Source organism: Rhinoraja longicauda, chromosome 12 (assembly GCF_053455715.1).
Source record: "Rhinoraja longicauda isolate Sanriku21f chromosome 12, sRhiLon1.1, whole genome shotgun sequence".
NCBI lineage: Eukaryota > Metazoa > Chordata > Chondrichthyes > Rajiformes > Arhynchobatidae > Rhinoraja > Rhinoraja longicauda.
Genome location: NC_135964.1, coordinates 13497465 through 13520558, shown reverse-complemented (window position 1 = coordinate 13520558; position 23094 = coordinate 13497465). Strand labels below are relative to the sequence as shown.

At 45.7% G+C, this 23094-nt stretch overlaps 1 protein-coding gene across 6 annotated transcripts in view; it reads left to right on the top strand.

The window, feature by feature from the left end:
* Positions 1–23094, top strand: part of casr (calcium-sensing receptor) — a 70207-nt gene that overhangs the window by 18887 nt on the left and 28226 nt on the right. For 5 of the 6 annotated variants that reach the window (XM_078409065.1, XM_078409068.1, XM_078409071.1 and 2 more), the window contains one exon: positions 21122–21545. In XM_078409065.1, the coding sequence (XP_078265191.1) occupies positions 21349–21545 (197 nt within the window). In that variant the 5' untranslated portion in view covers positions 21122–21348. Of the gene's footprint in view, positions 1–13585; positions 13691–21121; positions 21546–23094 lie in introns of all 6 variants that reach the window. The other variant, XM_078409067.1, reaches the window with a different exon arrangement.

Sequence of the window (23094 nt, the reverse complement as noted above, 5' to 3'; positions counted from 1 at the left end):
GACTCTTATGCCAGTCACTGTAGGCCAGTTGGTGAAAGCCTAGGACACTTGTCTTCAATGAACATCTTCAATTATTCATCTCACCTTAGTTTTCACCTTGGACATTAAGACAGGAATGAAGCTGCTTGTTGTTCTTCCATTAAGTTACTTCCTCTGCAAGTTTGGCATGTCTCCAATAACTCTTACAAACTTCTCCAATGCAACACAGTGCCGGGTTGCAACACATCTTGGTTTGGCAATAGCTCTGCCCAAATCTGTAAAAAATTGTAGAGAGTTGTGGACGTAGCCCAGTCCATCACTCAGACCAGACTCCCCAACATCGACTCCATCTACACCTCACACTGCCTTAGAAAAGCAGCCAACATAATCAAGGCCATCTTTCACCCTTCTCCATCCGGGCAGAAGATACAGAAGCTTGCAAGCACGCACCACCAGATTTAAGAACAGCTTCTTTCCCGCTGTTATCAGACTACAGAGTATTCCTCCCATAAGCTGGGGTGTAGTCCCGATCTTCCAATCTCCTCATTACACACCTTGGACGTTTTCTCTGAAGTTGTAGTGCTGTAACACTATAGTTTGCACTCTGGTATATTCCTCTTTGTACTACCTGTGGATACATGTGTGGCTTGATTGTGTTAATGTTAGTGTATGGGGATTGCTGGTTGGCATGGACTCGGTGGGCTGAAGGACCTGTTTCCATGCTGTATCTCTAAATTAAACTAAGCTAAACTAAATAGGCTATGACAGTGAATAACTGTTTTGTCAGTGTTCCTTCAAGAAAAATTCAAGGTTCTTTGTAGGGTATTCAAGCAAAGAGTGAGCAGCGCACTAAGTTGCTGAATAAATAACATTCTTTGTATCTCTTGAGATTGATTCTTTGGATGAGAGGGTTCTCACCCCAGATTTACAAAGATGTTGCCAGGCTTCGAGGGCCTGAGATCTAGAGGGAGGCTGGGCAGGCTAGGACTTTATTCCCAGGATAGAGTGTAGACACAGAGTCTTTTACCGAGAGAACAGCAAACGGCACAGGTTTAAGCTGAGAGGGTCAAGTTTTATACAAACCTGAGGGACAACTTTTTCACACAGAGTGTGGTGGGCATATGGGATGTTGATGAGCGTTTGACGGCACTGGGCCTGTACTCGCTGGAGTTTAGAAGGATGAGCGGGGACCTCATTGAAACTTACCAAATAGTGAAAGGCCTGGATTGAGTGGATGTGGAGAGGATGTTTCCACTAGTGAGAGTGTCTAGGACCAGAGGCACAGCCTCAGAATACAAGGACTTACCTTTAGGAAGGAGATGCGGAGGGATTTCTTTACCCAGAGGGTGGGAATTAATTGCCACAGACGGCATTGAGTACTTTTAGAGATTAGACAGGCTCTTGATTGCAAGGTTATGGGGTGAAGGCAGGGGAATGGGTTTGAGAGGGAAAGATAGATCCCATGATTGAATGGCACAGTAGACTCGATGGGCTGAATGGCTTAATTCTGCTCTTATGACTTATGAATGAGCTGTCAGAGGATGTAGTTGAGGCAGGTACAATAACAACATTGAAAAGACCTTTGGACAGGTACAGTGCATTCAGAAAGTATTCAGCCCCTTTCAATTTTTCCACATTTTGCTACATTACAGCTTTATTTTAAAATGGATTAAATTCTTTTTTTTAAAAATCATCTATCTATACACAATACCCCATAATAAAAAAGCAAAAACAGGTGTTTAGAAAATTTTGCAAAGTAATTAAAAAGAAATAACTGCAATATCATATTTACATAAATATTCAGACCTTTTACTCAGTACTTTGTTGAGGCACCTTTGGCAGCGATTACAGCCTCAAGTCTTCTTGGGTATGACGCTACAAGCTTGGAACACCTGTATTTGGGTAATTTCTCCCATTCTTCTCTGCAGATCCTCTCAAGCTCTGTCAGGTTGGATGGGAAGGGTCAATGTACAGCTATTTTCAGGTCCCTCCAGAGATGTTCGATCGGGTTGAAGTCCGGGCTCTGGCTGGGCCACTCAAGGACATTCACAGAGTTGTCACGAAGCCACTCCTGCGTTGTCTTGGCTGTGTGCTTAGGGTCATCGTCCTGTTGGAAGTGTGAACCTCCGCCCCAGTCTGAGGTCCAGAACGCTCTGGAGCAGGTTTTCATCAAGGATCTCTCTGTACTTTGCTCCGTTCATCCTTCCCCCGATCCTGACTAGTCTCCCAGTTCCTGCCGCTGAAAAACAATCCCCACAGCATGATGCTGCCACCACCATGCTTTACCATTGGTATGGTATTGGCCAGGTGATGAGCAGTGCCACTTGGCATTCAGGTCAAAGAGTTCAATCGGTTTCATCAGAGCAGAGAATCTTGTTTCTCATGGTCTGAGAGTCTCTTAGGTGCCTTTTGGCAAACTCCAAGCGGGCTGTCATGTGCCTTTTACTGAGGAGTGGCTTCCGTCTGGCCACTCTACCATAAAGGCCTAATTGGCGGAGTGCTGCAGATATAGTTGTCCTTCTGGAAGGTTCTCCCATATTCACAGAGGAACTCTGTCAGAATGACCATCGGGTTCTTGGTCACCTCCTGACCAGGGCCCTTCTCCCCCGATTGCTCAATTTGGCCGGGCGGCCAGCTCTATGATGAGTCCTGGTGGTTCCAAAGTTCTTCCATTTAAGAATGACGGAGGCCACTGTGCTCTTCGGGACCTGCAATGCTGCAGAAATAGTTTTATACCCTTCCCCAGATCTGTGTCTCGACACAATCCTGTCTCGGAGGTCTACGGACAATTCCTTCGTCTTCATGGCTTGGTTTTTGCTCTGACATGCACTGTCAACTGTGGGACCTTATATAGACAGGTGTGTGCCTTTCTAAATCATGTCCAATCAATTTAATTTAACACTGGTGGACTCCAATCATGTTGTAGAAACATCTCAAGAATAATCAATGGGAACAGGATGAACATAAGCTCAATTTTGAGTGTCATAGCAAAGGGGCTGAATACTTATGTAAATGTGATTTTTTAGTTATTTCTTTTTAATTACTTCGCAAAAATTTCTACACATCTGTTTTCCTTTTTTATTATGGGGTATGTGTTATGTGGTATGGGGTATGTATTATGTGTGTAGATTGATGATAAAAAAAAAGAATTTAATCCATTTTAAAATAAGGTAGTAACGTAGCAAAGTGGGGAAAAAGTGAAGGGGTCTGAATACTTTCTGAATTCACTGTACGTAGATAGGAAGGATTTGGAGGGATATGAGCCAAACATGGACATTTGGAATGAGTGTAGATGGGGCGTTTTAGTCGGCATGGGAAAGTTGGGCTAAAGGGCCTGTTTCTGTGCTGTATGACTGTATAAAAGAAATATTATAGGATTGATTATGATTATGATTATAATGATATGATTATGATTGATTATGATGATTATGATTGATATCCCCTCATCAGTCTGAAGAACGGTCCCGACCTGAAACGTCGTCTATCCATGTCCTCCACAGATGCTGCTTGACCCGCTGAGCTCCTCCAGCACTTTGTCTTTTGTTCCAGCTCTGCAGTTCCTTGCGTCTCCGTGAAGAAGAGAGACGCCATTTTCTCATTTACCTCAAGGTGGAGCCAGAGGAAGCAAATCAGAAACGTTCTTGCAGGACCACAATTGCCCATCAACCCCCGCTCCCAGCTTGCCCTTTCTGGGGAGAGGGGTGGGGGGGGGGAGGGGGGGGGGTGGAGGGGGTGGAGGGGGGGGAGAGGAGTCCAGCTGGCCACGTGTGCACCTGACCTAAACCCAATTTGAAGCAAGAATGGAGCCTCCACAGGGAACCACTTTAACCTTGTGTAGAAAAGAACTGCAGATGCTGGTTTAAATCAAAGGTAGACACAAAATGCTGGAGTAACTCAGTGGGTCAGGCAGCATCTCGGGAGATGCTGACCCAAAACGTCACCCATTCCTTCTCTCCCGAGATGCTGCCTGACCTGTTGAGTTAGCCCAGCATTTTGTGCCTACCTTCACTTAAACCTTGTTGCTGGTTTCACACGACTTTGAGTTAAATGATTCGCTAGATACTTTATTGTCACATGTACCTTGATACTATGCTGTGTTAAGCATAAATCCAGTAAAATCATGCTATCCATAGGCATGAATAGGCACTTGCCTATTACCTTCACTCCTTGGTTCTCCATCGATGGGAATACAGATAATTCTGCTATATTCTGCTATAGGCACAGATACAAATCTGAGTCCTTTCTCCGGATGCGTCACAGAGAGTATTACATTGTGGGCCGAAAGGCCTGTTCCAGTTCTATACTGTTGTATGTTCTATGAGTTGCACCACCAAGCATGGGTGAATTACTGAACGACACCAATGTGTACGGTGTAAACTATCACAGATGCACCGTGGAATGCAGGCTGCCGGGCTGCATCACAGCTCGGTCTGGGAACAGCCCTGCCTGCCCCAAGACTGCAAGAAATTGCAGAGCGTTGTGGATGGAGCCCAGCCCAGTCACACAGACTAGACTTTCCACCATCTACACTTCACGCTGCCTCGGGAAAGCAGCCAACATAATCGATCACTTGTCGCACCCCAGTCACTCCTCCTTCTCCCTGCTCCCGTCCAGCAGAAGGTACAGAAGTTTGAAAGCGCGCACCACCAGACTCAGGAACAGCTTTTTCCCCTCTGTTCTCAGGCTTCTGAATGGTCCTTCCATAAGCTGGGGTACTGCCCGATTCACCTCTACCCCAATGCTGAGAACTATATTCAGCACTCTGTATCGTCCCATGTGCTCTATCCTTTGTACTTGAGATTAGCTTGATTGTATTTATATATAATATTATCTGGAGATTCAAGGAGCTGCAGATGCTGGTTTATGGAAAAAGACACAAAGTGCTGGAGTAACGCAACAGGTCAGGCAGCATCTCTGGAGAACATTGATAGGTGATGTTTCGGGTCAGAATCTTTCTACAGGAAACCTGTTTGGGATGATGTTGGAACCTATGCATGGAAAATACCTGCAAAAACGTGCAAAGTAAAGGCCTGGACCAGATTACACAGAACATACAACAGTGCAGAACAGGAACAGACCATTCGGCCCACAATGTCCGTGCCAACGGGAGAGCAGGCACAGCTAACACATTGTCCAACCAAGGTGTTTGATTTCCAGACACTACAGCTCTCTGACAATGTCTTCAGCAATTAGAATCATAGTTTTTTATAGAAACATATAAAATTATAAAAGGACTGGACAAGCTAGATGCAGGAAAAATGTTCCCAGTGTTGGGGAAGTCCAGAACCAGGGGCCACAGTCTAAGAATAAAGGGGAGGCCATTTAAAACTGAGGTGAGACAAAACATTTTCACCCAGAGAGTTGTGAAATTGTGGAATTCTCTGCCACAGAAGACAGTGGAGGCCAATTCACTGGATGAATTTAAAAGAGAGTTAGATAGAGCTCTAGGGGCTAGCGGAATCAAGGGAGATAGGGAGAAGGCAGGCACAGGTTACTGATTGTGGATGATCAGCCATGATCACAATGAATGGTGGTGCTGGCTCAAAGGGCCAAATGGCCGCCACCTGCACCTATTTTCTATGTTTCTATGTTTCTATGTTTCTATGTTTATTCATAGTCATACAAGCGGGAAACAGGCCCTTCACCCCAACTTGCCCATGCTGACCAACATGCCCTACCTATGCGAGCTCCATTTAGCCATGTTTGGCCCATATCCCTCTAAACATATCCCTTCCATGTGCCTGTCCAAATGTCTGTTAAATGTTCTTATTGTACCTGCCTCAACTACCTCCTCTGGCAGCTCGTTCCATACACTCACTGCCCTCTGAGTGAAAAGGTTGCCCCTCGGATTCCAAGTCAATGATATTTTTAAGGGGGTGATGACAGATTCTTGATTAGTCCGGATGTCAGGGGTTACGGCGAGAAGGCAGGAGAATGAGGTTGAGAGGGAGAGATAGATCAGCCATGATTGAATGGCGGAGTAGACTTGAAGGGCCGAATGGCCTAATTCTGCTCCTAGAACATTTAAACTTATGAACTCAGCCTCCTGCACTCCAAGGACTAAAGTCCTATCCAGGGAATAAAGTCCTGTCCTGCCCAACTCCTCCCTCCCTGTAGTTCTGGGCCTGGAGTCATGGCCACATCCTCAGTAACAAATTGATTGCAGTGGTTCAAGAAGGCGGTTTACCAAATCTTCAGGCATGATTAGCAATGGGTAATAAATTTTGATGCCGCACAACAATGGGTCTTCTTGGCAAGTGTCGGAGTGTCTGGGAAAGCGCGCACTATTTCCAACCGCAGAGTGTTAGCACAACGAGTGGGGACGTTTAGGGAGCAGTCAACTGTGTAACAAATGCGTGCAGCCAGCTAGGGCCAGTCAATTGTTTGACCTTGCTCATCACAGATAATTCCCAGGAGTTTAATCAGCTCATAATCTGTGAATGGAAGGGGAAAATGTACAATGAATTCGAATGTAAGGGGAAAATATACAATTAATTCACATCTAAGGGGAATATATACAATTGAGTCGAATGTAAAGGGAACATGTATAATTAATTTGAACGTAAAGGGAAAATGTTCAATTAATTTTCAAATGTAAGGGGAAAATGTACAATTAATTCTTTAAGGGCGGCACAGTGGTGCAGCGGTAGAGTTGCTGCCTCACAGCGCCAGAGACCCAGGTTCGATCCTGACTACGGGTGCTGTCTGTACGGAGTTTGTACGTTCTCCCCGTGACCGCATGGGTTTGTTCCGGGTGCTCCGGTTTCCTCCCACACACCAAAGACGTGCGGGTTTGTAGGTTAATCAGCTTCTGTAAATTGTCCCTAGTGTGTAGGATAGAACTAGTGTAAAAAGCGGACATGGAATTGGTGGGTCAGGGGGCCTGTTTCCATGCTGAATCTCTAAACTAAATTAACTCAAATTTAAGTGGAAAATATGTAACTAATTTGAATATAAGGGAAAAAATATGCAAATAAAATAAAATCTTGGCTTATATGCAATATGCATATAAAATATGCAAATAAAACCTGGGCTTCAATCAAATTTCCTCAAACTCAACTGCAACAAATCTGAAATCATCATCATTGGTCCAAAACCGCTCACCAAATCCACCCAAAATTTCATCCTCAATATTGATGGTCTCCCAGTATCCACCTCCCCTCACATCCGGAATCTTGGAATCATCTTTGATCAAACCCTCTCCTTCGACAAACACATCAAACACATCACAAAGACAGCCTTCTTCCACCTCAAAAACATTGCCCGTCTCCGTCCATCCCTCTCCTCCACAGCTGCAGAAACCCTCATCCACGCCTTCATCACCTCCCGTCTGGACTACTGCAACAGCCTCCTCTATGGTGCACCCTCAAAAATCATCAGTAAACTTCAATACATTCAAAACTCCGCTGCCCGTCTACTCACCCACACCCCGATCCGTGACCATATCACCCCCGCCCTTTACAAACTCCACTGGCTCCCCATCCCCCAGAGAATCCAGTACAAAATCCTCCTCATGACCTACAAAGCCCTCCATAACCTGGCCCCATCCTACCTGACTAACCTCCTCCACAGGCACACTCCCACCTGCACCCTCCGCTCTGCTGCTGCCAATCTCCTATCCCCCCCATCCGGACCAAACTCAGATCCTGGGGGGACAGGGCTTTCTCCATCGCTGCTCCCACCCTATGGAACTCACTACCCCAAACCGTCAGAGACTCCTCCTCACTCACCACATTCAAAACATCACTGAAGTCTCACCTGTTCAGTACTGCCTTCAACCACTGAAGGTCACCTCACCTTCTGTCTCCTTTCTCTGTTCGTTTACTTATTTATCTATTTATTCACTTCCCTGTGTTCTTTAAATCCCTGTAAAGCGTCTTTGAGTATATGAAAAGCGCTATATAAATGTAATGCATTATTATTATTATTATAATTAATTTGAATGTAAAAGAAAAAAATGCAATTAATTTGAATATAATGGTAAAATATACAATTAATGGCAAGTCAAGTCAAGTCAAGTCAATTTTATTTGTATAGCACATTTAAAAACAACCCACGTTGACCAAAGTGCTGTACATCTGATTAGGTACTAAGGAAAAAAAAGAGACATACAGTAGCACGCAAACAGTTCACAGCGCCTCCTCAATGAGCCTCAAACGCTAGGGAGTAGAAATAGGTTTTGAGCCTGGACTTAAAGGAGTCGATGGAGGGGGCAGTTCTGATGGGGAGAGGGATGCTGTTCCACAGTCTAGGAGCTGCAACCGCAAAAGCACAGTCACCCCTGAGCTTAAGCCTAGACCGCGGGATAGTGAGTAGCCCCAAGTCGGCCGACCTGAGGGACCTGGAGTTAGAGAGGTGGGTTAGAAGATTTTTGATGTAGGGGGGGGAATGTCCATTTAGGGCTTTATACATGAATAGGAGGAGCTTGAAGTTGATTCTGTACCGTACAGGGAGCCAGTGGAGAGAGGCCAGAATCGGGGTGATGTGGTCCCTTTTACGGGTACCCGTCAGGAGTCTCGCTGCGGCGTTTTGGACCAGTTGCAGGCGGGACAGGGAAGATTGGCTGATCCCAGTGTATAGGGAGTTGCAGTAGTCTAGGCAGGAGGAAATGAAAGCGTGAATGATTTTTTCTGTGTCATCGAATTGGAGGAAAGGTTTGATTTTAGCTATGGTACGAAGTTGGAAGAAGCTGGCTTTTACCACAGCGTTGACTTGCTTATCAAATTTTAATGCAGTCAAATATCATGCCGAGGTTTTTGACATGCGGTTTGACTAGGCAGGATAGGCTTCCAAGACTGCCTGTTATCGATTTGATGGAGTCGGGGGAGGGGGGGGCGAATAGGATGACCTCAGACTTGCTCTCATTTTATTGGAGGAAGTTCTGTGCCATCCAACATTTTATGTCCTCAAGGCAGTGTAAGAGGCTGTTTAAATTTGACTGGTTTATTCACAAAATGCTGGAGTAACTCAGCAGGTCAGGCAGCATCTCGGGAGAGAAGGAATGGGTGACGTTTCGGGTCGAGACCCTTCTTCAGACTGAAGAAGGGTCTCGACCCGAAACGTCACCCATTCCTTCTCTCCCGAGATGCTGCCTGACCTGCTGAGTTACTCCAGCATTTTGTGAATAAATCGATTTGTACCAGCATCTGCAGTTATTTTCTTATAAATTTGACTGGTTGTTGGGTTTCAGGGGGAGGTAAAGCTGAGTGTCATCGGCATAGCAGTGGAAAGAAATGCCGTGCCTTTGAATGATTTGGCCAAGGGGGAGCATGTATAGAGAGAAGAGAATGGGGCCTAGGATGGAGCCTTGTGGAACTCCGCAGGAGAGGCTAGCTGGAGCAGAGGAATAACTGCCTATGTTGATGGCGAAACTCCTATCTTTGAGGTACGAAGCAAACCAGCTCAGGGCAGTGCCATCAATGCCAACCGCGTACCGGAGACGGTCAATAAGGATGGTGTGGTCCACTGTATCGAACGCTGCGCTGAGGTCGAGAAGGAGCAGGATTGCACAGTCGCCGGTGTCGATGGCGAGAAGCAGGTCGCAAGACCCTTAACACCATTGATTTGATTGACCATAAACTTTTTGGGGTCCAGTTTCATGACTCCCAGAAAGTGGCAACACAAGTCGATGGAATGTGGCAACGCAAGTCGATAGTATACTTGCCTTCAGAGGTGGGGGCAATAAATATGAGAGTCAGGAGGTCGTGAGGCTTTGGAGAGGGTGCAGAGGAGGTTGAAAGAATGATGTTTGTAGTAGCGGGTATTAGCTGCAGGAAGAGGTCGGATGGACATGGATTGTTTTCTCTGGATATCGGAGGTTGAGGGGAAACATAGGCAATCGGTGCAGGAGTAGGCCATTCGGCCCTTCGAGCTAGCACCGCCTTCAATGTGATCATGGCTGATGATCCACAATCAGTACCCCGTTCCTGCCTTCTCCCCATATCCCTTGATTCCACCAGCCCTAAGAGCTCTATCTAACTCTCACTTGAATGCATCCAGTGAATCGGCCTCCACTGTAAATTGTAAAAAAATTGTAAAAAACCTTTATTGTCACTACACAAAGTACAGCGAAATTAAAGCAGTCCAGATGATGCAATCACACACAGCAGACAGTACAAAGGATAAACCTTTATCCATAACAAGCTAAACCTAATCTACTGAATTAAACAAACGGACCTCTAATACAATATAGACAAAACAATTACAATACGGTCGAGGCAGTGTACAGTGCAATCAAGACAGCAAGTTATTGCACAGCAATGAGAGCTAACATATTGCAAGTGCCGTTTTTTTAAAAAAATAAAAGAAATAATGTAATTAAATATAAGGTGCGGTCGGTTGTAACATGTAATAAGTTTAGCAAATGTTAAGCAATATAAGTGCAGTAGAATGTAAACTTGTATTAAATTGAGGCTTATGTTTTCTGACAAGTAACTGACAGTGTTCCGATCAGTTCCGTTCCTTCCATTCAGTTTTATGTGAGTGTCTGGCAGTGTTCAGCTCACGTATGACACTGGGGTAGAAACTGTTCTTGAGTCTATTAGTCCGTGATGTAATGGACCTGAACCGTCTACCAGAGGGCAGCAGTTGGAGCAGCTGATGACCAGGGTGGGAAGGATCCCTCAAGATGTTGGCTGCTCTGCTGAGGCAGCGGAGGGAGTAAAGTTCCTCTAGAGAGGGCAGTGGACAACCAATGATTTTCTTTGCAGAGTTGATGACCCTCTGAAGGGCTTTCTTGTCTATTGAGGGAGTGCAGCTGCCTTCTGAGGCAGAGAATTCCACAGATTCACAACTCCCTATGTGAAAAAGCTTTTCCTCATCTCAGTCCCAAGTGGCCAACTCCTTATTCTTAAACTGTGGCCCCAGGTTCTGGACTCCCCTAACATCGGGAACATTTTTCCTGCATCAAGCTTGTCCAATCCGTTAGTAATTTTACATGTTTCTAAAAGATCCCCTCTCATCCTTCTAAATTCCAGTGAATACCAGCCCTGTCGTTCCATTCTTTCATCATATGACAGTCCCGTCATCCCGGGAATTAAACTAGTGAACCTACGCTGCACTCCCTCAATAGCAAGAATGTCCTTCCTCAAATTAGGAGACACAATGCTCCAGGTGTGGTATCGCTAGGGCCCTGTACAACTGCAGAAGTGCCTCTTTACTCCTATACACAAATCCTCTTGCAATGAAGGCCAACATGTCATTAGCTTTCTTCACTGCCTACTGTACCTACATGCTTACTTTCAGTGACTGATGTACAAGCACACCCAGGTCGCGTTGCACTTCCCTTTTTCCTAATCTGACACCATTCAGATAATAATCTGCCTTCTTGTTCTTGCCACCAAAGTGGATAACCTCACATTTATCCACATTATACTGCATCTGCCATGCATCTGCCCAATCACCCAACCTATCCAAGTCACCCTGCAGCCTCATAGCATCCTCATCGCAGCTCACACTGCCACCCAGCTTTGTGTCATCTGCAAATTTGCTAATATTTACTTTTAATTCCTTCATCTAAATGATTAATATATATTGTAAATAGCTGCGGTCCCAGCACCGAGCCTTGCGGCACCCCACTGGTCACTGCCTGCCATTCTGAAAGGGACCCGTTAATCCCTTCTCTTTGTTTCCTGTCTGCCAACCAGGTCTCTACCCATGTCTGGACCCGATAGAAGTAAATAAAATGATGGGAGACATAGATATGGTAGACAGTCAGAACCTGTTCCCGGGGTGTAAATATCAAAAACTAGAAGGCGTAGGTTTAAGGCGAGAGGGGCAAAGTTTAAAGGAGAAGTGCAGGGCAAGTTTTTTTTACGCAGAGGGTGGTGGATGCCTGGAGAGGTGGTGATAAAAGCAGATACGATATAGTGTTGTTTAGACTTTTGGATAAGCACATGGATATGCAGGGAGTGGAGGGATCTGGATCACGTGCAGGCAGGTAACGGTTGGTATTAGCATCAGCAAGGACATTGTGGGCTGAAGGGCCTCCTGTGCTGTACTGGTCTATGTTCCATGTTATAACTCTCAAGTTCACCAAATTCATTTTTTATTGACATGTTGCTGTTCTTTTGGAGAAACCCCAAAGTCCAGAACTCAAGTTTAGTTTAGTTTAGTTTAGTTTAGTTTAGAGATACTGCATGGAAACAGGCCCTTCGGCCCACCGAGTCTGCACCGACCAGCGATCCCCGCACATTAACACTAACCTACACACTTGCACACTCCAAAGACGTACAGGTGTGTAGGTTAATTGGCTGGGTAAATGTAAAAATTGTCCCTAGTGGGTGTAGGATAGTGTTAATGTACGGGGATCGCTGGGCGGCACGGACTTGGAGGGCCGAAAAGGCCTGTTTCCGGCTGTATATATATGACAACTTACATTTATACCAAGCCACTTAACCTGTACATCTTTGGAGTGTGGGTGGAAACCGAAGATCTCGAAGAAAACCCACGGGAAGAACGTACAAAGTCTGTACACTCAGCACCCGTAGTCAGGATGGAACCTAGGTCTCTGGTGCAGTAAGCGCTGTGAGGCAGCTCTAAGAGACAGCTAGCTGTAAGGTAACTCTACCACTGCGCAAATCCCAGGGTGTGTCCATATCCCAAAAACCTCCACAGGCCACGGTGGCGCAGCGGTAGAGTTGCTGCCTTACAGCCAATGCAGTGCCAGAGACCTGGGTTCAATCCTGACTACGGGTGCTGTCTGTACAGAGTTTGTACGTTCTCCCTGTGATCTGTGTGGGTTTTCTCCCAGATCTTCGGTTTCCTCCCACACTCCAAAGACGTACAGATTTGTAGGTTAATTGGCTTGGTAAATGTAAAAATTGTCCCTAGTGTGTGTAGGATAGTGTTAATGTGCGGGGATCGCTGGTCGGCGCGGACTCGGTGGGCCGAGGGGCCTGTTTCCGCGCTGTGTCTCTAAGCTAAAAAAAAAGAAAGGTGCAAATGATTTACGATCATGTTTAACAATATCACAATGTTTAAGAAACATTTGGACAGGTACATGGAAAGAATAGGTTGAGAGGGATGTGGGGCAAATGCAGAACGGTGGGACTAGTGTAGATGGGACATGCTGGTCGGCGTGGGCAAGTTGGGCCGAAGAACCTGTTTCCACGCCATATGACTCTATGACTCTATTTAGATTCATGTAACAATGGAAACGAGAGAGCGCCTGCAGCCATTCTTCCTCGCTGCCTTCCAAAGGTACAACCAGGCATTCTCTCCCAAGGCTGCAATGAATTACTCGTTTCAATGAGGGTATTTAGAAGCTGTAGAAGCTTCCAGGCCTGACCTGTGCCGCTGCTATAGTTACCATCTGTTACTGCGGTGGCCACACTCCACCGGTTCCACCGTAACTCTCTGGAGTAATTGCTCCTGGCTTTTTACAGGTGGCAACGTTTCTGTTTCTGCACCTCACTCATAGTCAGCGGGAAGGAGTCACAAACAACAGCAACTCCGTTTAGGGCAGCAGCATTGTTCCGACCCATTGCCTTGTGAATGGAATTTAATTGTTAGCATTTCCTCAGAAGTTAGCAGCTCTTTTAACTCTTGCTCACCTCAACCCCTCGTTCGTAAGATACAACTCTGCGATTTCCACACTCAATTTCAGGTAGTGGCGAATCTTTGGTGCAAACGCAGGTATTCTGCATTCTCCTGCCTATGTTCCTGTTGTGTGCCAACATACCCCGTCTACTCCATCTGCCAAAGGAATGAGGTAAAAAAAAGATTTACTTTCACAGAAGTTGCATTGTGTTAATTAATGCTTCAAATCACAAAAGTAACTGTTGAGTGGAAGGACACAAAGTGCTGGAGTAACTGAACGGGTCAGGCAGCATCTGTGGAGAACATGGGGTTGGGGACGTTTCGAGTGGGGACCCTTCTTCAGTCTGATTGTAGTGGGGGGGGGGGAAGAAAGTTGGGAGAGAGGAGGCGTGTAGGAAGGAACTGCAGATACTGGTTTACACCGAAGATAGACACAAAATGTTGGAGTAACTCAGCGGTTCAGACAACATCTCCTTTCTCCATAGATGCTGCCTGACCCGCTGAATAATTTCAGCATTTTGAGTTTATCTAGAGGGAGGAGAGGCAGGACAAAGGCTGGCAGGTAATAGGTGAACACGGGCAAAGGGGGAGGGGGTTGATAGGAAGATGGTTGGAACAAAGGCCAGAGATGAAAAAACAGATGGTGTGAGACAAAAGGAATGAAGAGTGGTGAATTGTGAAGCCAGAGAAAGGAATGTCGGTGGAAGGGAAGGGGGAGAAACAGGTGCGAGTGCAGGTGAGGTACAGGGAAGGGGGGTGGGAGAGAGGGGAAGGGTGTGGAAAATGTGTTGCCTGCGTAGTTCCTGGGTAAAGCAGTAGTTCATCGTTAGTAGTAGGTGACCATTCTCACCAACTCCTCATGAATGTATAAGTGAACTCACACACCATTACTCTGGTTTTTGGGGAAAGGTTGTCAGGAGGATGTTTGTTTTCGGAGGCAGGACCCACAGGGAGAGGTTGGGCAGGCTAGGACTTTATTCCTAGGAGCGCAGGAGGATGATGTGATCTTATAGACGTGTATAAAATCATGATGGGAATAGAAAGGGCGAAAGCACAGAGCCTATAACCGAGGGTAACATCCTCCAGATTCAGGGACTGTCTCTTCCAACCTGTTATCAGGCAACTAGACCATCCTACCACCAACTAGAGAGCGGTTCTGAGCTATCTACCTCACTGGTGACCCTTGGACTATCTTTAATCGGACTTGACCTTGTATTAAATGTAATTTCCTTTATCATGTATCTGTAGACTGTGGATGGCTCAATTGTAATCATGTATAGTTTTTCCGCTATCTGTTTAGCACAACAACAAAAGCTTTTCACTGACAATAAACTAAACTAAACTAGGGTAGGGGAATCAAGAACTCGAGGACATAGGTTTAAGGTGAGAGGAGAAAGATTTACTAGAAACCTGAAGGGCAACCTTGCATTCAGAGGGTAGTGGGTATATGGAACAAGCTGCTAAAGGAAATCCTTTCCTATCCATGTATTTCTCCAAATGTCTTTTAAATGTTGTTATTGTACCTGCATCAACTACCTCCTAGAAACATAGAAAATAGGTGCAGGAAGAGGCCATTTGGCCCTTCGAGCCAGCACCACCATTCATTGTGGTCATGGCTGATCATCCACAATTAGTAACCCGTGCCTGCCTTCTCCCCATATCCTGTGATTCCACTAGCCCCTATCTAACTCTCTTTTAAATTCATCCAGTGAATTGGCCTCTACTGCCCTCTGTGGCAGAGAATTCCACAAATTCACAACTCTCCGGGTGAAATCCTCTGGCAGATCGTTCTATCTGAGAATGATATGGGCCAAATATGGGTGAATGGGACTAGCTTAAATGGGGAAGTTTGGTCAGCATGGATGAGATGGGCCAAAGGGCCTGTTTCTGTGCTGTGACTCTACAAACATCAGGCTCATAGAGTAGGAAGGAACTGCAGATGCTGGTTTACAACGAAGATAGACAGAAAATGCTGGAGTAACTCAGCGGGTCAGGTAGCATCTCTGGAGAAAAAGGAATAGATGACGTTTCGGATCCGAATCCTTCTTTGGGTCTCGACCCGAAACACCACCCATTCCTTCTCTCGAGAGATGTTGCCTGTCCCATTGAGTTACTCCAGCATTTTGTGTCTATCTTTGGTTTAAACCAGCAACTGCAGTTTCTCCCTACAATAAAACATCACCTATTCCTTATCTCCAGAGAAGCTGCCTGACCTGCTGAGTTACACCAGCATATTGAGTCTATCATCAGGGTTCATAGAACTCGTAAACCGAGTAACTTCAGAGTAAAGATAAACACGACAGACTGGAGTAACTCAGTGGGTCAGGCAGCATCTTTGGAGAAAAGGAATAGGTGACATTTTGGATCGAGACTCTTCTTCAGACTTTAGAGTAAGCATGGTCCTGTATATTGCCACCGATCAGCAATGGTCCTCTTGGTTTCTCTTTGGTTTGGGGGGGATGGTGTGTTGGGTGTGGCGTGCCGTAGGGAGAGGCTGTTTGAACCCCACCACCAGCTGTCTGCGTCGGCTGTGGAAGAGTGCCGTCATCTCACAGCCCACTTCAGCAGCAGTCCCAGGACTCCCTTTGACAGCACCCAACACCCTACACCTTTAGGGCGGCACGGTGGCATGGAGGTAGAGTTGCTGCCTTACAGCGCTTACAGCACCAGAGATCCGGGTTCAATCCCGACTACGGGCGGGCGCTGTCTGTACGGAGTTTGTACGTTCTCCCCGTGACCTGCGTGTGTTTTTTCCGATATCTTCGTTTTCCTCCCACACTCCAAAGACGTACAGGTTTGTAGGTTAATTGGCTTGGTAAATGTAAAAATTGTCCCTAGTGGGATAATGTTAATGTGCGGGGATCGTTGGCCGGTGCGGACCTGGTGGGCCGAAGGGCCTGTTTCCACGCTGTATCTCTAAACTAAACTAAACTAAACCTTAACGCTGCCTAATAGACTGCCTGCCAGCCTTGAGTTAGCACCTGAGAGAGGGTAAAGTGGTCAACAGGGAATGTAGAACAAGGAACAGTATAGGAATAGGCCATTTGGCCTCACAGGCCGGCCTAGAGTTAGCACTGACTTTTCTCTAGAGAGGCTATAGTGGTCAATGTAGAACTTAGAACATAAGGTCATAAGATCATAAGTTATAGGAGCAGATTTAGGCCATTCGGCCCGTCTACGCCATTCAATCATGGCTGATCTATCTCTCCCTCCCAACCCCATTCTCCTGCCTTCCCCCTATAACCTCTTTCACCCGTACTAATGAAGAATATATCAATTTCTGCCTTAAAAATACCCATTGGCCTGGCCTCCACAGCCTTCTGTGGCAAGGAATTCCATAGATTCACCAACCTCTGACTAAAGAAATTCCTTCATCTCCGTCCTGAAGGAACATCCTTTAATTCTGAGGCTATGACCAATGGTCCTTGACTCTGCCACGAGTGGAAACGACCTCTCCACATCCACTCTATCCAAGCCTTTCACAATCAGGGGTGCAGTGCAGATGGAGCTCACTGGAGTGCCGCTCCAGCATCTCTGTAAAAAAAAGCCAAAATAAACATCGGGGAATTTAAACTAGCGGGGAATTTAACAGTGGCCGCTCAGGCACCAGTGACAGCTCTGGCACCTGAAAAATGAACACTGCAACACTGTCTGTAATATGCACAACACAGTAGAGCACAGGACCAGGTCCTGTTGCCCACAATGTCGGAGCCCAACAGCTGCCTAGTTAAACTAATCTCATCTGCCTGCACATGAGCCATTTCCTCCATTCCCTGCCTATCCGTGCACCAATCCAAAAGTCTCTTAAACGCCACTATCGTATCTGCCCCCCACCACCACACCTGGCAGCGCATTCCAGGCACCCACCACCCTCTGTGTCATCCGCATATTCCCTTTACATTTTCAACCTTGCAGCTTAAAACTCTATTCTTTGACCTTTCCACCCTAGCGACCAAAGGTTCCAAAGAGGAAGAAAGATCCTAAGGGGAGTAAGAGGCATCCGTGGCTGACAAGGGAAGTTAGGGATGGAATAAAACTAAAAGAAAAGAGGTATAACATAGCAAAGAGCAGCAGAAAGCCAGAAGATTGGGGCTCTTTCAGAGGACAACAGTAGGTAACAAAAAGGGCAATACAGGCTGAAAAGATGAAGTGCGAGGATAAGCTGGCCAAGAATATAAAGAAGGATAGTAAAAGCTTCTTTAGGTATGTTAAGAGAAAAAGATTAGTAAAGACAAATGTGGGCCCCTTGAAGGCAGAAACGGGTGAAATTATAATGGGTAACAAGGAAATGGCAGAAGAGTTGAACATGTACTTCGGATCTGTCTTCACCAAGGAAGACTCAAACAATCTCCCAGATGCACTAGAGGACAGAGGATCTAGGGAGACAGAGGAACTGAAAGAAATTTGCATTAGGCGAGAAATAGTATTGAGTAGACTGATGGGACTGAAGGCTGATAAATCCCCAGGGCCTGATGGTCTGCATCCCAGAGTACTCAAGGAGGTGGCTCAAGAAATCGTGGACGATCATTTTCCAATGTTCTATAGATTTAGGATCAGTTCCTCTGGATTGGAGGGTAGCTAATGTTATCCCACTTTTCAAGAAAGGAGCGAGAGAGAAAACAAGGAATTACAGACCAGTTAGCCTGACATCAGTGGTGGGGAAGATGCTGGAGTCAATTATTAAAGAAGTAATAATGGCGCATTTGGATAGCAGTAAAAGGATTGGTCCAAGTCAGCATGGATTTATGAAGGGGAAATCCTGCTTGACTAATCTTCTGGAATTTTTTGAGGATGTGACAAGTAAAATGGATGAAGGAGAGCCAGTGGCTGTAGTGTATCTAGACTTTCAGAAAGCCTTTGATAAGGTCCCACACGGGAGATTGGTGAGCAAAATTAGAGCACATGGTATTGGGGGTAGGGTATTGACATGGATAGAGAATTGGTTGGCAGACAGGAAGCAAAGAGTAGGAGTAAATGGGTCCATTTCAGAATGGCAGGCAGTGGCGAGTGGAGTGCCGCAAGGCTTGGTGCTGGGGCCGCAACTATTTACAATATATATTAATGATTTGGATGATGGAATTAGAAGTAACACTAGCAAGTTTGCAGATGACACAAAGCTGGGTGGCAGTGTGAACTGCAAAGAGAATGTTAGAAGGTTGCAGGGTGACTTGGACAGGTTGAGTGAGTGGGCAGATGCCTGGCAGATGCAGTATAATGTAGATAAATGTGAGGTTATCCACTTTGGCGGCAAAAACAAGGAGGCAGATTATTATCTCAATGGTGTCAGATTAAGTAAAGGAAAAGTGCAACGAGACCTGGGTGTCCTTGTACACCAGTCACTGAAAGTAAGCGCGCAGGTACAGCACGCAGTGAAGAAAGCTGATGGCATGTTGGCCTTCATAACGAGAGGATTTGAGTATAGGAGTAAATAGGTCCTTCTGCAGTTGTATAGGGCCCTGGTGAGACCACATATGGAGTAATGTGTGCAATTTTGGTCTCCTAATTTGAGGAAGAACATCCTTGCTATTGAGGCAGTGCAGCATAGGTTCACAAGGTGATATCCGGGATGGCAGGACTGTCATATGAGGAAAGATTGGAAAGACTGGGCTTGTATTCATTGGAGTTTAGAAGGATGAGAGGGGACGAATAAAATTATAAAAGGACTGGGGAAGCTAGATGCAGGAAGAATGTTCCCAATGTTGGGGGAGTCTAAGAAAAAACTTTTTCACCCAGACAGTTGTGAATTTGGAGAATTCTCCTCCAAATTCTCCTCCACACAAGGTAGAGGAGGCCAATTCACTGGATGAATTTAAAAGAGAGTTAGATAGAGCTCTCGGGGCTAGTGGAAACAAGGGATATGGGGAGAAGGCAGGCACGGGTTACTGATAGTGGATGATCAGCCTTGATCACAATGAATAGCGGTGCTGGCTCAAAGGGCCAAATGGCCTCCTCCTGCACCTATTTTCTATGTTTCTATATCTACCCTATCTATGCCTCTCATAATTTTATATACTTCTAATGGAAAAAAAACAAAGTCCTTTGAAAGATCACCCACATAGGAATGTTGCATTGGAATCAAATACCACACATATTAAGTTTGGTCTTGATCTTTAGTCAGGTATTGGTTCTGGCATGTTTGGCACATATATTGTGGGCAGAGGGCCTGTTCTTGTGCTGTGCTGTTCTATGTTCTACGTTAGGTAATACAAAATATACAAGTAATTTGCTTTAGATACCAAAAGCTGGAGTATCTCAGTGGACAGGCAGCATTACTGGAGAGAAGGAATGGGTGACGTTTTGGGTCAAGACCCTTCTTCAAATTGCTTTTCAGTGTTAGGTCCCTCTCTCTTAACTGGTATCCATAAATTGCATTTTTGGAAATAGTAAATATTCCCCCAAAAAAACATGTGTGTGTAAATACTTTATCCGCTGAAATTTCAGTGGAGGCACAAGTGGGGTGCTGCAGATGTTAGAATCTTGGGCAAACCACAAAGTGCTGGAGGAACTCAGTGGGTCGGGCAGCATCTGTGGAGGGAATGGACGGGCAACATTTCGATTGAAGACCTGAAAGCTCCAACCGACACGGGGTGGCACAGTGGTGGAGTTGCTGCTATACAACGCCAGAGACCTGAGTTCGATCCTGACTACGGGTGTTGTCTGTGCAGGGTTTGTACATTTTCCCTGTGACTGCGTAGGTTTTCTCCGGGTGCTCCGGTTTCCTCTTACACTCCAAAGACATATTTGTAGGTTAATTGGCTTTGGTAAAGTTGTAAATTGTCCCTAGTGTGTAGGATAGTGCAAGTGTACGGGGTGATCCGCTATGTATCGCTAAACTAAACTAAACTAAACTCCGTTTTCATGGACTTCAAAGTGAATTCTGGGGAGCTATTGATACCAAGCAAGTGCAGGTCACACAAAGGGGTATAAAATAAAGTAGAGAATTCAGGATTTGTAACAAAGCCTTCAAGATGTAATGCTGATTTTTTACAAAAATTTACACAGAGGAGTTGTAGGAGAATGTTTTCAACTGTGAACAGTGTTGTCATCTGCTTTTCACCTTCCTTGTTTCGGCCAAACATTTTACATTCACAATCTTCGTCCCCATATCTTCTCCACAGCCAGAGGCCATGGGGATGTGAATGGGCTTCATGGGAGGAAATATGTTTTGTTTAGTTCAGAGATACAGCATGGAAACAGGCCCTTCGGCCCACCGGGTCCACGCTGACCATCAATCATTCATTCACACTAGTTCTATGCTATCCCACTTTCTCATTCACTCCCTACACACAAGGGGGCAATTTACAGAGGACCAATTATATTGCAAAGCCAAACAGTTTTGAGAGTAAACAGTGGGAGGAACAGAAGCACCTGGAGGAAACCCACTCGGTCACAGAGAGAACGTGCAAACTCCACACACAGACATCACTGAGGTTGGGATTGAACACGGGTCTCTGGCGCTGTGAGGCAGCAGCTCTACCCGCTGTCCAACTGTGGCATGTTGTGTAAATAAGGAAGGGAGGAAAACAAGAGGTACTTTCTCCCAGGTAATTCGAATGGGAAAGTCCTTTGTTAAACCATTTTTGTTTTTCTTTCTTTCCTGAAGGGATCTAACAAAATGGAACAAAGCTGAGCACCACGTTCAACCTTTCTTGGAGCAAACGATCAACCTTGAAGGAGATGGAAGACTTGAGGAGGAAATGGGGCTTGATCTTCCAGGAGTTCTGCAGTAGAGCGATACCCCACCATTACAAAGATAAGCAGAAATCCTCGAGGCATCCTCTGTAAACGGGCTGGCGTGGTGGACCTGGTGAAGGAAGAGAGGACTGTACAATGGCTCAGCTTCACTGCCAACTCTTATTCTTGGGATTTACGCTCCTGCAGTCGTACAATGTCTCAGGGTATGGTCCAAACCAAAGGGCCCAGAAGAAAGGAGACATCATACTGGGAGGTCTCTTCCCCATACACTTCGGAGTGGCTGCAAAGGATCAGGACTTAAAATCGAGACCAGAGGCGACAAAATGTATTCGGTAGGAGCTAAAGTCATAGATTCATTGGGACATCCAGCACAGAAACAGGCCCTTCGGCCCAACTTGCCCATGACAACCAAGATGCCCCATCTACACTAGTCCCACCTGTTTTCGGCCCATGTCCCTCTAAACCTTTCCTATCCATGTACCTGTCCAAATGTCTTTTAAATGTTGTTATATACCTTCATCAACTACCTCCCATCGTTGGAATGTTGTTATTGTTCTTTTAAAAGTTGTTACTGTAGGTGGAACAAACATTTCAAACAATATTGCGTTAAGTGATTCAAAAAATATATTCTTGAAGATCTTCACCTTTCCAATTGCTATTGAATGGTGACCAAACAAGATTTTATTTAGGCCTTAATTCCTTGGAGCGCAGGAGGCTGAGGGGTGATCTTACCGAGGTGTATAAAACCATGAGGGGAATAGATCAGGTGAATGCACGGTATTTTATGCAGAGTATGGGGAATGAAGACCAAGAGGACACAGGTAGACACAAAATGCTGGAGTAACTCAGCGGGTCAGGCAGCATCTCGGGAGAGAAGGAATGGGTGACGTTTCGGGTCGAGACCCTTCTTCAGACTGACCCAACAGGACGCAGGTTTAAGGTGAGAGCAGAAAGATTTAATAGGAACGGTGGCACAGCGGTAGATTTGCTGTCTTGGAGCACCAGAGACCCGGGTTCGATCCTGACTACGGGTGCTGTCTGTACGGAGTTTGCACATTCTCCCTGTGACCGGGTGGGTTTTCTCCAGGTGCTCCGGTTTCCTCCCACACTCCAAAGACATGCAGGTTTGTAGGTTAATTGGCTTTGGCAAGAATTGTAAATTGTCCTTAGTGTGTGTAGGATAATGCTACTGTCAAGTGTTCCAATCAAAGAAGGTTCCTGACCTGAAATGTCACCTGTCCATTCCCTCCACAGATGCTGTCTGACCCCTTGAGGTTCCTCCAGCACTTTGTGCCTTTTTAAATCTGAGATCTCGTTGAGATCGACTGCAATTTATGAAACTAGTGTTTGAATTTCACATTACATTGCTCGAGTTACTAGGGTTTATCGGAGGTATGACGTTTATTGTTTTATTTTCAGTTAGAGGTTATTACTGTATTTGTAAATGGAGCCTTTACTGAAATCTCACTGGTCCCAACAGTAATCTCTGAGATAGGACATTGGTTTCATTAAACCACACAACGACGACATTTAGTGACATTTATTCTCAATCTTATGTCAGATGGAAAAGCTCACATGTGCTAATGGAGTGACTGTATGACCATAACAACATTTAGAGAGCAAACAATAATGAGAGAGAGACAACGTTTAAAGGAGATGTGGGGGACATTGTTTTTCCACAGAGACTGGTGGGTGCCTGGAACGCGCTGCCAGGGGTGATGGTGAGGCAGATACTATAGTGGCCTTTATGAGGCTTTCAGACATGCACATGGATATGCAGGGAATGGAGGGATATGGATCACATGCAAGCAGAGGAGAGTAGTTTAGTTTGGCTTTAGTTTAGTTTAGTTTATTGTCACTTGTACCGAGGTACAGTGAAAA